The 14,464-nt window shown below is 38.9% G+C and overlaps 1 protein-coding gene across 2 annotated transcripts; it reads right to left on the minus strand.

The window, feature by feature from the left end:
- Positions 1–11,561, minus strand: ctsh (cathepsin H). Of its 2 annotated transcripts, none has more exons than XM_031897896.1 (8): positions 11,497–11,561; positions 11,115–11,212; positions 9,703–9,845; positions 8,098–8,283; positions 6,670–6,852; positions 4,358–4,517; positions 919–1,039; positions 1–429 (listed from the first exon to the last, which is right to left on the minus strand). In XM_031897896.1, the coding sequence occupies exons 2-8, from the start codon at positions 11,209–11,211 to the stop codon at positions 327–329; spliced, it is 993 nt and encodes a 330-aa protein (XP_031753756.1). In that variant the 5' UTR covers position 11,212; positions 11,497–11,561; the 3' UTR covers positions 1–326.
- Between the last annotated feature and the right edge of the window lie 2,903 nt (positions 11,562–14,464).

The following is a 14,464-nucleotide window of genomic DNA, read 5'->3' on the forward strand; positions in this document are numbered from 1 at the left end:
TTTACAGCAAAAGACTTTATTGTATGCCTTTCTCTTATTTTAATGAATAGTTTAAAGATAATGCTATTCTTTAAATACATGGACGTGCATTAAACATTATCAATAAGGATACTGGAAATGCAAACCTCTCTCTTTATATTTTCCTATCCTTAAAAATAGCGGTATGAATACTTTGCACATAGTGATGCTTTTGAAAACATAAGATTGTGACAAAAAGATAACATTAGACTGAATCTGCAGTTCAAGATATATAATAATATATATGCTGTTAAAGAATTATAGTAAGAGGTATCAGGAAGGAAAATGGAAAATATGAACTATGGAAATCATGGTTTCAATTCCAGAGAGGCTGCAAATTCGGAGATGCCACACATGTCTTTGTTGCGCATTATTTTTCCAAAACCATCTTCTCCCCATTCCGTGCCCCAGCTGTAGGGAAATCACAGACACATCATTTCAGTTCTTACTTATAACTCATGGTAATCATTATAGCAATTTTTGATGATCGGGGGGGGGGGGTAAATTAAAATTGGGATTTTTAGGGCAGTCATTTACTAAAAAAAAACAGAATTGAAAAAGCATGAGTGAAAAAAAGGTTCGACTTCTTCATATTGTCGCACAAAAGCCAGCATCACAAAACCCCAAAAACCACTAGAACCAGAAAGCAAAGAAAGATGTTCCAATTGTAATAGGGACATCCGCAATTAACTTCTACATGATCTTTAAAGTTTAAGCTGGAGTGTTTTTGCATTTGGAATAGCTGCAGTTTTGTCACATAATAAATTAATATTTTTTTCACAACAAATTTTTTAAAGTTTTCAGTGACAAAAATCCTGAACCAAAAAAATTGAGCTTAAGCTACCCACAACATTAAGTATTTATGGCATTCATTTAAAATTATGATTTGCTGTATCTTACCTATTTTTTATTATCCAGTAGTCCTCCCCATCATCTTTACCTTCCTCACAATGCAAGGTGCCATAGCCCACTATAATTATTGCATGATTTGGTCTTGGTGCACATTCTCCATCGAATATTCCTGTGTTTTTTTTAATAAATAAAAAAAGTAACTTAGGTTGAAAAAAAGACACAAGTTCAACTTTTAGCCTAGATGTAACTTTGCCTCAGAGGTGAAAAAATGTCTCCCTTACTCCAAGATGGCAATTAGATGAGGCCCTGGATCAATGTTGTGCAGTTATGGGACCTGTTTTCCAGAATGCTTGGGACCTGGAGTTTTTCAGATAAGGGGTCTTTCAATTTTTTGAATCTCCATTACAGAGGAAAAAGACAAATAATTTGTAAAAATGTAAATTTCAATTTGTAAATTTTTTTTGGAGTCAATGGATAATGGAGTCAATGGAAGATGGTCTTCCCATAATTCTTAAATTTCTGTATAACAGGTTTCTTGATAATGGTTTCTTACCCGTACTAAAAGCTAATTTCAGTAACTAAAAAGTGCTTAAAAGCCATCCAATCCCTCCTTAAAGGAACAGTAACACCAAAAAATGAAAGTGTATAAAAATAATTAATATGTTATATACTATTGCCCTGCACTGGTAAAAGTTGTGTGTTTTCTTCATAAACACTACTACAGCTTATATAAATACCCTGCTGTGTAGCCATGTTACTAAGCAGATAACAGATAAGTAGCATAGATTCTCATTGTATTGTACACAGTTTATCTGTTATCTTCTTATGTAACCTGTGCCTTTTCTCCTTTTTTCAATTTAAATGGCTGCCCCCATGGCTACAAAACAGCTATTTCTATTAACTACAGTAGTCTTTCTGAAGCAAACACACAACTTTTACCAGTGCAGAGCAACAGTACATTATATTTTAATTATTTTAAAACATTTTTATTTTTTAGTGTTACTGTTCCTTTAAAGCTATCTAATGTATCAGCCAGTACGATTGATTCAGGGAGAGAATTCCAACTTCACAGCTCTCACTGTAAAAGGCACCCATTTGGATTAGAAGACAAAACCTCCTTTCTTCTAATCTGAATGGGTGCCCTCGTGTCTGTTGGAAGGACCTACTGGTAAATAAAGCATTAGAAAGATCAGTATATGATCCCCTTATATATTTATACACAGTTATACTATATATATATATATATATATGTATAATATAACTATGTGTAATTATATGAGGTGATCATATAATAATCTCTTGTCTTGTATTGTTTGGATCTATATTCAAGATTTCCCATTTTAGGTGCTTTATCTCGATAATTTCAGAAAACTGAATTTGCAATTTTTACTGCAATAAATTCTAAAGTAGATAAATCTTCTTTCTAGCTGCCCAGATAGCCAGTTTGTCTAGATCCTGCTACATCCAGTATGGAATTTATTGGGATTCATCGTTTTGTGTCATTTGCAACACTGATTCAGTACATTGCTTACATTGTGCTCCCCCGAGTCGTAAATAAAGAAACTGAGTAAAAGTGTACCCCAATACAGAACCTTCCACATCTTAGGGAACTGAACAAACATTTTTTTATTTTAGTATTTTTAATTTAGTATTTTTAAAGGACATGTAAACTCCCACACACAAAAATTTAATCAGTGAACAGCCTCTTTGAAGGGCCCCCTCCCTCAGGAATTTGCTGTGGCTGTTGGCTTGTGGGCATGCTCAGTTGTTCTAAGCTCAGACTACTAAACACCCCCCCCAGTCTAGCAGCCAGTGAAGAGATGGCATTGCTGGTTCCCATAGAAACTCAGCTCTAGCTGGCTGCTTCCATTTTTTCTCCTGAGCTCAGCTTTACCATTACAGAGCTCAAACAAAGTAGAACTTTTAGCAGAGACATTTCTGCCTGTGTGAGCCTGTATTCTTGATGAAAGGTCTTGATTATGTATCAGAGAAAAAATGGCCACCGGGTGAATACTGCTACAGTATTTGCTTTAGGAAAATGTGATGGTGCTGGCAAACGGAGGGGATATATGCATTAGAAATGATGCCATTTGGGTGAGGGAGATGTGCCCAACTGATTTACATTGTAGGCAAATGTAGGCTTTACATGTCCTTTAAAGGAGAGTTACATTGAGATAAAGTAATGTATGCGACAATATAATCACAAATGCATGCAATATTAGGTTACATGTAAGATATTGTACCAGTTTAGTTTGCTTTAGCAGATATCTAGTTACACTTCCAAATATCCTAAGTTCTTGAAAAGCATTTGCTAAGGTAGATGGCACGCTGCCTTATTACATACTAATGACAGTATTCCTTTATAGCAGTGCTGCCCACAGGCCGCATTCAGCCTGTGCCCCCCACTTGTCTGGCTGCTGTGACTGCTTACCTTTGTGTAAACTGAGATAAACTGGCCCCCTGTATTGTTCTCAACTCAGATTCAGGCTGTAAGCCCCTGCATTATTCATAGCTTCAAGACCCTCTATTGTTAACAACTCATGCTCAGACTATAGGAGAAGCACCGGCATTGTGTCATTGTTTATGTTCTGCAGTACAAAATGTTCATGTTGGAGTGGTCATGATCAGGTACTTGCATAGTCATAATAGGTTTCCCTGTGTCCTTCCCAACTCTGCCTGACCTGCTATACACTGCCTGGGTGTGCCATACTCTACTTGCCCTGCCCTATGCTGATTGTGTGTGCCATACTTTGCTTGCCCTACTCTACCCTGCCTGTGTGTGCCATACTCTGCCTGCCCTATGCTGCCTGTGTGTGTCATACTCTGCCTGCCCTATGCTGCCTGTGTGTGCCATACTCTGCCTGCCCTATGCTGCCTGTGTGTGCCATACTCTGCCTGCCCTATGCTGCCTGTGTGTGTCATACTCTGCCTGCCCTATGCTGCATGTGTGTGTCATACTCTGCTTGCCCTATGCTGTCTGTGTGTACCATACTCTGCCTGCCCTATGCTGCCTGTGTGTGTCATACTCTGCTTGCCCTATGCTGCCTGTGTATGCCATACTCTGCCTGCCCTGTGCTGCCTGTGTGTACCATACTCTGCCTGCCCTAGGCTGCCTGTGTGTGTCATACTCTGCTTGTCATATGCTGCCTGTGTGCCATACTCTGCTTGCTCTGCCTTTGCTGCCTGTATGTACCATACTCTGCCTGCCCTATGCTGCCTGTGTGTGCCATACTCTGTCTGCCCTACTTTACCCTGCTCTTTTGATAACATGGGTGTGGTTTGAAGAGGGTGAAGTGTAAAAAAGGGGAGTGGTCAAAACTGACTTCCTTTATCAGCCCTCCACCACATAGGCCAGAAAAATTATGTCCCTCGGTAGCTCTAAGACTGTTGTCATTAAGAAGATGCAATTTATTAAACAATAAATGTTCATGTTGGAGTGGTCATTATTTATGTTAAAAGAAAAATATCACACTGGATTATACAGTACCTTTACTGTATAACATAAAGTCTCGATTCACACCAAATCCAACAGTAATTGGCCCATCCTTAGCAACAGAAGATGCCATGTTTTCTTCATTAGGCAAAACATAGTATTTGGAAACATTCAGTTGTATTGCATTACTGGAATCATATCGGCAGTAGAATTGCTGTTTAAGAGAGTAACATAAATTATTAGCTTAGGACATAATTACTTAGAGGTGGGAAGATTTGTTTCAGAATAGTTGTATTGCAATGGAACCACAAAAAAACAGATTCTAAAAGCAATTTACTTTTATAAACTTGAATAAATAGATTTCAAGGGTCCTTTTTCATAAAAGGTGGTTTGGTTTTTTAGGGGTTCTTTTTTTTCTTCTTTTAAAATAATAGCCTAGTACATCTTCAGTGACTATTTCTTTTACACAAGACATTCAGCAAACACTCTATATGGTACCAGTTTTAAGTGTATTCTTTTTTGGAACGTACTCCGCTCTGCAGTCTGGCGATATACTGTATAGTTATTAGGTCAATCCTGATTATTTCAGGAGCAGTTCAGAAGGAAATTGCTAGATTTGATTCTACCAGTTACTGACTGTTACCCTGTGGCTCCATTAACACCTGTTCTGTATAAAACATGCAAAACATATGAGCTGCTTGTTGGTAACAGGAGTTGTTTCCTCACCACTTTGGACACATGTCTGGCCAGTCGGCAAAGGGTTATTGAGTGCAGAGTAGAATCTACAGCAGGGAGAAGGGGGCCTTTACTTACCTAGATGCAGTAAGCAAAGTGTAATTTTGAGTACAATCACTATCTTTTTTCCCAGAGTGCCCAGTTTTTCCCAGAATTCCAGCATTATTGCACACACAACCACACAATTTTCTTGATGTAATCACACAATTGCACCCGATTTACCAAAATGCATGTAGCTGCACATGCACTTTATTGCAATCTAGTTGCACAGAATATTTTTGAAGTCTGTCTGATGCCATTTCTGGTGTTCAGAGTGAGAATAACATCTATACCTGCTTCTTTAGGTGCAAGTGTGCAGTGCCTATTGATACAGGGAGCTGAAGGAACACTAGGGGGCACATTTACTAATCCACGAATCTGAATCACGAATGGGAAAAAATCGTATTGGAAACGAAAATTTCGTAAGATCGCAAATATCACGAAAATGCTTACGAAAAAATCGTATTAGTCACGATAATATCGTATTGGCGATCTGAAAGTCACGAAATTTTCGTACCGAACAATTGTAAACAGCGGTAAAACCTTTCCGATTTTTTCGTGCAAACATCTGAAAAAGTCGTGCGGCGTACGAAAAAGTCGTGCGGATGCCCGAAAAAATCGGCGAAAATACGCTCGTGCATTCGTGCTTTTGTAAATGTGCCCCTAGAGCTAACCCCTGGTCAGGAGGTGGTAGCTCCAGGTTACCCTTGCTCCAGCAGCAATCGATTTGGAACAGAAGGCAGGAAGGACTGAGGTGTGCCAAGCGCAACTATGGGGAAGTGTGAAGAGCACATTTTGGTGCAAATACCTTTAATGAAAGTGGTTGTAGGTGACACTCACTGCGGGGAAAAGCTCAAGTTGCCCAATGCGCTTGCATCCCGAAATGAGACCTATTATCCGTGTGGCAAAGCATAGATACATTTTCCACCAGATATGGATTTACTGAAAAACTTCCCACTTCAGAAAATATTTTTGCAGCTAGAAAACACCCATAGTCCCAAATGTATTCTGAATGGAAGAAGTCCTGGGGAAAAAAGTCACCAACCATTGACTTCAGTGTGTTTCCTGTGCAGTGTGTGTAGTTGTGCTAAAACCCTCATCAGTTTATGTAGATGTTGCATCAGTTACTCACTCACAGTGCAGCTGTTTAAAGGAACAGATTGATTTCCATAAAGCTAGGACTGTGCTAATTCTAACAAGACCAGTGAATACATGTTTAAACGTTAAAGACTATCCCTCGGAAAAATAGGCATATTGTGTAAAGGGTAAGCAAGCATGGTTCCACCACTCACATAATGCACATTGTTGCTGGGGGGCTTAATGATTAAAAATTCTTCTATCACTCCTGAGTACTATGGGTCAGTGAATACAGTTCTGCCCATCAGTCACATATAATGCAATTGTTGCTAGGGGTTTAATGCTTTTAAACGCTCTTCAATATTAAGTAGGAGTAGGATTCACGTAAAATGAAGAACCTTGACATGGCATGTGAGCACCTTTTGTACTGGGTTAGTGTTATTTACATTTTGGTCTTTTGCTCCCCCTTTCCATTCTACAAGAAGCAGACATATAGTGATCAAGAATTACAATACCTTCTCTTCATACTCATAATCTTCACTTTTCATGATTCCTTCCTGTGTAATGTAATCTATAGCATTTATTGGAAATCCCCCACAGCATCCATGATCGATGGGATCACAGTCCACAAGTTGTTGCTCGCTCAAATTATGGAGTTCATTGCCATTAAGGCAATGGAGTGCTTCAAGAACACCAACCTTATAAAAGGTAAAAAGAAGGTAAAAACAATTAATATGTTGGATAGTGCTTTTTTAGATAGTTATAAAGGGTTCATCTATTTATGTCTTGATGTTTTTTTTTTTTTTTATATACAAGCATCAGTATTATTAGTAAATTAGAAAAGTGAGGAAAATGTGTTTATTTATAGCTTCCATTATTAAAATAATATAATCTACACTTTGGCCATGTTCCTATCAGGCAAACTATAAATGATATCCTTATAAATGGTGTGTTCCTCTGTCAGCATGTGCTGTTTATAACTTAAAGACACAGGGGGTCATTTATCAACACTGGGCAAATTTGCCCATGGGCAGTAACCTATGGCAACCAATCAAATTGTTGCATTCTTTGTTCTACATGCGGCTGGATAAAAAAAAGCCAATCACTGATTGGTTGCTATGGGTTACTGCCCATGGGCATACTGTGCCCTCTGGATTCACTTACGCACCATTTACGCTCCTGCTTGCTCCCTCGCTCCCAATTTCAAGCCACTCGCTCCCTCTTCATCAGCACCGGATTTGTAATTCGGGCGCCCCGAGGCCATCCCTGTCCATCACCCCCCACGATCGGCGCGCAACCCACCCCCGTGCTCGGCAAACTTGCGATCGCGCATGTGCAGGACTTTACATTCGCATACGGAGCAGTGAGGGAGAGGTCCCCATTGCTCCAGATGGGAGGAAAAGTTTAACATTTTAGTGCGGCGGGGCAGCATACCGCCCCCAAATTTGTGCCACCCTAGGCCAGTGCTCCTACAGAGATGTAAACAGGGGAACAATATGGGTCTTACAGTCTGAGCCTGAGGTGTGAACAATGCAGGGGGTGAACAATGCAGTGATTACAAGGTGTGAACAGTACAGGGGATTACATGTTTAAATAATACAGGGGTTCACAGCCTGAATCTGAGGTGTGAACAATGCAGGGGGCCAGTTATTCTCAACACTGATACCATTTAAAGCTTACACAACAGTCACAGCAGCCAGACAGGTGGGGGGCCATACAGAGGGATGATGTGGGCCGCCAGTTGGACAGCCCTGATTTAGATGAAACAAGGTTATATATATGGGCTGTTTGATGCGATATCATTTTCTAGAGAACTGCATTGTTTGTGGGTATAGTTTTCCTTTAATGAGAGTAACAGACAAGCAAAAACTGACTACAGGTCACATAGGTCTAAAATATGTTTCTGAACAATGATAACTGAGAATAATTCTCAAAAAACTTACTGTTGCAAATGCCCAACAAGATCCACAATATCCTTGATTTTTAACAGGACTGATACAGTTTGAATCCCTCCAGTCAACTCCTTTAGAAATCTTAGCATGTTTCACATTGTACCGGGGAGCAGGTTTATGCTTTGAAGGATAATGTGTAGGCAGAAAGCAATTCCTTGAATTCATTTCTTCGCTGGTCTAAACAAGAGATAGGAGATGTTGGACATACTGGTATGCTTTCCAAAATATAGTCTATAGTAAAGTTGACTTCGAGTGCGTATTCCTAAAAGCCGTGGCATCCAGCTATAGACATGTTAAGTGCAAAATACAAAAAATGAACTCACGATTCAGTAGGTTCAAAAAACTGCCTCCATGCCGGTTTATTGGAGTAATCAGTGAGAAGGATACATTACTCCAATAAACCTACATGGAGGCAGTTTTTTGCAAAAAAAAATACAAAAAAGAAGTCACTTACAATTCAGTAGGTGCAAAAAACTGCCTCCATGCAGGTTTATTGGAGTAATGTATCCTTCTCACTGATTGCTCCAATAAACCGGCATGGAGGCAGTTTTTTGCACCTACTGAATCGTGAGTGACTTCCTTTTTTGTATTTTGCACTTATATTTTCATAACACAACTGGAAGAACTATTTATATTTTTAAATTCATAAATTTATAAATATTTAATATATATATAAATTAGTGATGAGCGAATCTGCTCTGTTTTGTGAATCTTTCAAAAGATCCGCGAAACGTTGAAAAATTCGCGAAACGTCGAAAATGTTGTGGGGCAAATAAAAAATTGTCACCTGCGACTATTCTTTTGTCGCCCGCGGCTATTAAAGAAGAGGAAGAGGAAATATGAAAGGCCAGGAGGATCTCAAAGTACAGGTATGGGATCCCTTATCCAGAAACCCGTTATCCAGAAATCTCCGAATTACAGAAAGTCCGTCTCCCATAGACTCCATTTTAATCAAATAATTTAGAATTTTAAAACTGATTTCCTTTCTCTCTGAAGTAATAAAACAGTACCTGGTAATTGATCCAAACAATTTTAATTAATGTTTAATTAATGTTTAATTAATGTTTTTATTGATTTTTTAGTAGACTTAATCCAAATTTCGGAAAGACCCCTTATCCAGAATACCCTTGGTCCCAAGCATTCTGCATAATGGGTCCTATTCCTGTACTATATAATGATAGTGGTGCCCTGTATTAAGTAGAATTATAAATACACAGAGCCTTAAATTGTTGACAACAAGAGCTGTTTCAGCAGGCATAGGTATTTCAATACTGTAGCTGTTAAAAGTAAGGTATGGAAGTAAACATGTATTGCAAAGTTACATTTGGTCCATGGCAGTGGGCTCAGCTGACAGCACCCGACGCTACAACAAGTGGTTGTTATAGGTGAGCATTGCCAATTTGCATTTGTATGGAAGTAAACATGTAGTTACATTAATATGTTCTGTGCTTTTATTCTTAATACAGTTATGCAAGGACAGGGCAGCATCTTTTGTGTGGTGGATGACATGTGCAATTTCCCTAATGCATTTATGGCTTTATAAGGAATAAATCAATTATATAGCCCTTTCCCCCATTCTGACATCTGCCAGCTTACCATATCAGCAAAGTGATTCATGGCCATCGTATATTTTTTGAGTCCTTGGTCAGCCAATTGATTGTGCTTTGTGACCTTATCCCAGTTGACCTCCCAGGCTTTCCTCCGAAATAACTCATCTTCTGAGCTAGCATATTTCTTCTCTGCCAAGACATAAAGCAGCCATACATTTCAGTACAAGCATAAAAAATACGGCACCAGCAAAATGCCATTTATCTAATTCACACATACAGCTCCATCAGTTGGTAAAAGCTTGAATGGCAGGTGTTTTTATGGAGTCATCCATTATCCTTGTCATTCCTTGCTCATATTTAAACCTCTTTTTTCCTGGTCACAAGAGTTGGTCACTGGCATGGAACTGAATAATATACGAACACTTCTATAGCTTCCCTTGTGCTGACCTTGTGTGCATCTCTCAGCCATATTTTTTTAATGAAAGACAATAGGGCAAGGCATTCTTTAGTCTGAAATTTGTCTAATCCTTTAGTTCATTAACAAATACAGGAAATGTAAGCTGCTTCCTGCATACAGTATCTGTAACAGTGGCACAATATAATAACATTGGTCGAGGTGACAATCCAGGGCCCAGTGGTGAAGAGGGACCCAAAGTTGTGGATCAGCCTGCAGTGAGGCATAAGTATATAGATACTGATTAATGTTGAGGTACTTTACATTAAATTGCATTTGTTTGACATGCTGACTCTTTCTTATTTTACTAATATTATGTACAAGTCCCTTAGTAAACCAACTAGGCCCAAGTGGATAGGGTCAAAAGGTTACACATTATACCAAAGTCAAGCTGAGCCTATGTACTGTGTATGACTCTGGACTCGGTAAATGCAATTTAGGTTGCCATAAAATAGAGGCAGGTCATAGACCACTATAGCAAAAGGCAGCTCTCATACATAACTTTAAATCAGTGGTTCTGATTATTCCTAAGACCATCGGACCATCAGAATGAAAGGGTCGTTCAACCCCCAAAGGTTCTGTGCATAACATGAGTGTTTATTTTTTAATGAAAGGGAAGAGAAATCCTCAATATAAATAGTTAATTTGCAGAGCTGCTTGTATAGCAGAGAGATCTCACGTATGGGTGCTTTGCATGGATTTTCCACATGAACACATCCTTAGAGGGATTCAGTGGGTTTTTCTCTCCGACTTTCAGTTATACCATGCAGTGCGTTCAAAATAAGAATGATAACTAAGTGGGTGGTGTATTTTGTAATACTGCACAGTATAAACAAGCCCACATTGGATGTTTTTTTTGTTATTATATTTGCCCCTTATTTATAACTATAGAGGCAAGTAAAGAGATGACATTGGCTACTATAGTTTTAGGTGCTAACTTTATACTTTAGATTAGAAAATGATCAAATGTAGGATTAAATACATATCCCAGAAGAGCAGCTTACCATATTTTTCCTTCCATGTGTTCCACTCCTCATCAAGTAAATTTGAGGCTGAAGCACTCATCACGATTATTGAGAAAAACAGCAGATTTAAATGCATCCTTAAAAAAATACAACAAAAACCCCACTTAGTATACATAAATGTTAACAACGATGTAATCCTAATTGTTGTCTTCCTATTTAAGCATATTTTAATAGCCTTAAGGCATGGTGCAACAAATCTAGAAATACCAGGCATTGCAGATAATACATATATAGAATGATAAAATGCACCTTAATAAGATAAATAAATAAAGGCGTGAGGTATGAAACAGTACTTTGTGTAATGACAGTGCTGTATTGCACAACATATTCTGATTAGACAGAAGTAGAACATATTACTGACCTGAATGTTATCTGTTCAGCAGCTATCCCAAATGATTTTCTGGCTTTCTGTAAGTAATCATTTTTATATCCTTATATAAATAAATTGGATAAGATTAAGATCACAATTCAACAAGCAACTACATGTGCTGATTAGATAATTGATGACAGTTTGATCGATCACATGATAAATAATAAATGATAATTCATTTAAAAGATTATATTTAAAACGAAACCCATTGTTTTTAACCTGACAGTTTGGAATGCTTTTTCCCCCAGAGTTGTGGTGTAAATGCACCTGCAGTATTGTGGGGAATGTACTGTATCCAGCGCTGTATTTAGACTCACCGCTACATGTGTCTAGTGAAAAGCAAATCTGTCCTATTTTCAAAATTTGCGAAACTGCAAAAAAATTCATGAAATGGCAAAAAATTTGAGAAACACAGGTACTGCGTGACTTTTATTGATGCTCGGGTCCTTTTTGATGCACCTTTTTCTTAACGTTTCGCAAAACAATTCGCCAGTGGTGAATTGTGGAATTTTATTGTGAATCAATGCCTGCCGAAAAAATTCACTCATCACTAATCACTTACTGGTTCACATGACGTCCATGATGCTACAATGCCCAGGTTACCCCTAACCCCCGCAGCTCCGCCACCAGATTTACACAAATAGTCTTCAGCAGCAGCTGGGAGATTTTATATTTTTCATACAAAAAAATGAATCTATTAGATCGCAATTGTATGGCATTTTAATGCATGCAAACTTGCACAGTTGTTTTGCCTGGTGCTGGTACCTATGTTTATAAATAGTCTTTAGACAGAATGCAATAGGGTTTCTATCTGTCCAGTTTTGATATAGACACCCTCATGTTTGCAAGGGCTGTTACAGTTTAAACCTGCCTGGTACTCTTAAATATCATATATACTGTATGCAGGTGACATCCAGATATATTTAGACACCCCTTCACTAACCACTGATGTTCAAACCCAGATTGCTAACTGCCTCCTGAATATCTTTTCATTGATGAACCAACGCCACCTCAAACTTAACCTAGCTAAAACAGAGCTTGTGGTCTTCCCACCCAAACTAGTCCTTCTCCTTCTTTCACCATTACTATTGATGGCATGACCATTAACCCTGTTAATTAAGCACGCTGCCTTTTGAGTTATCTTTGGTCAGTCTCTCCCCTTCTCTAACCATATTAATAACACTGCCAAAACCTGCCGATTTTTCCTCCACAATTTTGGCAAAAAACACCCCTTTCTTTCCAAAGTTACTGCTAAAACACTAATCCATAGCTTTATCCTTTCCCAATAACTGCAATCTCCTACTAACCGGCCTCCCAGACTCCCACCTCTCTCCCCTGCAATCCATCTTAAACTCTGCTGCCAGGATCCTCCTTCTCTCTCCTAACAGGGAACCTGCTCAGCCTCACTTAATCTCTGTAGCATGGCTGCCTGCTAAGCAAAGGATAGCACATAAAATCCTTCTGCTAAAATTCAAAGCCCTTCACTCCTCTGCTCCTCACTACATTTCTTCACTGGTCTCCCTGCACTTTCCTGGTCATTTCCTCTGCTCCTCTAGAGTCTCAGTCTTTTTACATCATCCACAACCACTTCTTTCTCTTATCTTAAACCTTTCTATCTCGCTGCTCCTTACCTCTGGAACTCTATCCCTGAATCCCTCTGTAGGGAACACTCACTCTCTTAAAGGAGAAGGAAAGGCTAATAAAGAGATAATCTCAAGCTGCAGGCAAACCTTCAGTTGTCTCAATAGCGCCCTTAAGTCTCCCCATATTTCTCCCGTTCAGAAGATCAGAAGCTAGACATGAAGAAAAAATGCTGAGCTGTGTAAAGAAAGTTCCCATAATGCCTCACTCCTGCACAGACACCGGGACCAAGTGAACATGCTCAGTTTGTAAGAGTCAGCTTCTTGCTGATTGGCTCAGATCCACATTCCTAAGGGTGGGGGGGAGTGAGATCTTAGCATTCTTGAGGGACAGAGGAAAACAGACAAAAACTAATCTTTTCACAGAGAAGTCAGTGCAGCGTTTCTGTGAGTGCTTATGGCTGTATTTACATAGACCTTTCTGATAAAGCTTACTTAGTTTTTACCTTTCTTTCTCCTTTAAAGTAAAAACTCAGTTGCTACCTTCTGGAGCACTAGAACATTATTTTGTCTAGCCCTGTGCTTACGGGCAAATGCCCATACCTTGTGCACTCTTACCTTCCAATTTGTGCCTGTATGTTATTCAACCATTTAGATTGTAAGCTCTATGGGGCAGGGACCTCCTTCCTTCCTACTGAGTCTCATACTACATGGCACTTAATCTCTCTGTACTTATTTATTGTATTTATTATAACACTCCCTGTGTGTAATTGTGTATATTGTAAGATTGTACAGTGCTGCGTATTCTTGTAGCGCTTTATTAATAAAGTTATACTTACATACATACTCTGTACTAAATGAAGTGGTGGTCAGTCAATTACTGGCTGCCACATCATAGCCCTGCCCCCTGACAGCACAAGTTTGCCCACAAAATGTTATCACCCCACCCCCTGCCCAAGCTTTCCTCATCCAAAAGGTGGAAACCCTACTTGGCAAGCCTTTTTGCAGGAAACTACAATTCCCAGTATTCCACAGCAGTTTTCAAGTTCAGAGGGATGTTAGGTGCTGCTGTTTAAAATAGCTGGAAGTCATGATTTTGATATGTTTGGTTTCCCATTTAAAGGTACAATTTACTAAGGTGAAAACACCAAGGGACACGTTTATAAAAGGGCACATAATTTGTTACCCCAAAAATAAAAGTGTAAGATTTGATATAAATTAAATGACTATGATGTGACATTAGTACTAACACGCAGCATAAATTTAGCGAAACTTCTGTGAAAATTTGCAGCAGAAAAATTAGATGCATGGATTTTTTTTTGTCGCACGTCAAATTGGGCGTGGTCGCATCAAAAACAGGCGCGGACGCGTGATAAAAA

The sequence above is a fragment of the Xenopus tropicalis genome, chromosome 3, assembly GCF_000004195.4.
Source record: "Xenopus tropicalis strain Nigerian chromosome 3, UCB_Xtro_10.0, whole genome shotgun sequence".
Lineage (NCBI taxonomy): Eukaryota > Metazoa > Chordata > Amphibia > Anura > Pipidae > Xenopus > Xenopus tropicalis.

What these genes read in the sequence shown, in the direction of transcription:
- ctsh (XM_031897896.1), bottom strand. Translation starts at nt 11,211, where the DNA reads ATGCATTTAAATCTGCTGTTTTTCTCAATAATCGTGATGAGTGCTTCA. An exon ending in ATTATGAGTATGAAGAGAAG is followed by an intron (nt 4,518 to 6,669) that starts GTATTGTAATTC and finishes TCTCTTAAACAG; the next exon opens with CAATTCTACTGCCGATATGA. An exon ending in TACTGGATAATAAAAAATAG is followed by an intron (nt 430 to 918) that starts GTAAGATACAGC and finishes ATTTCCCTACAG; the next exon opens with CTGGGGCACGGAATGGGGAG.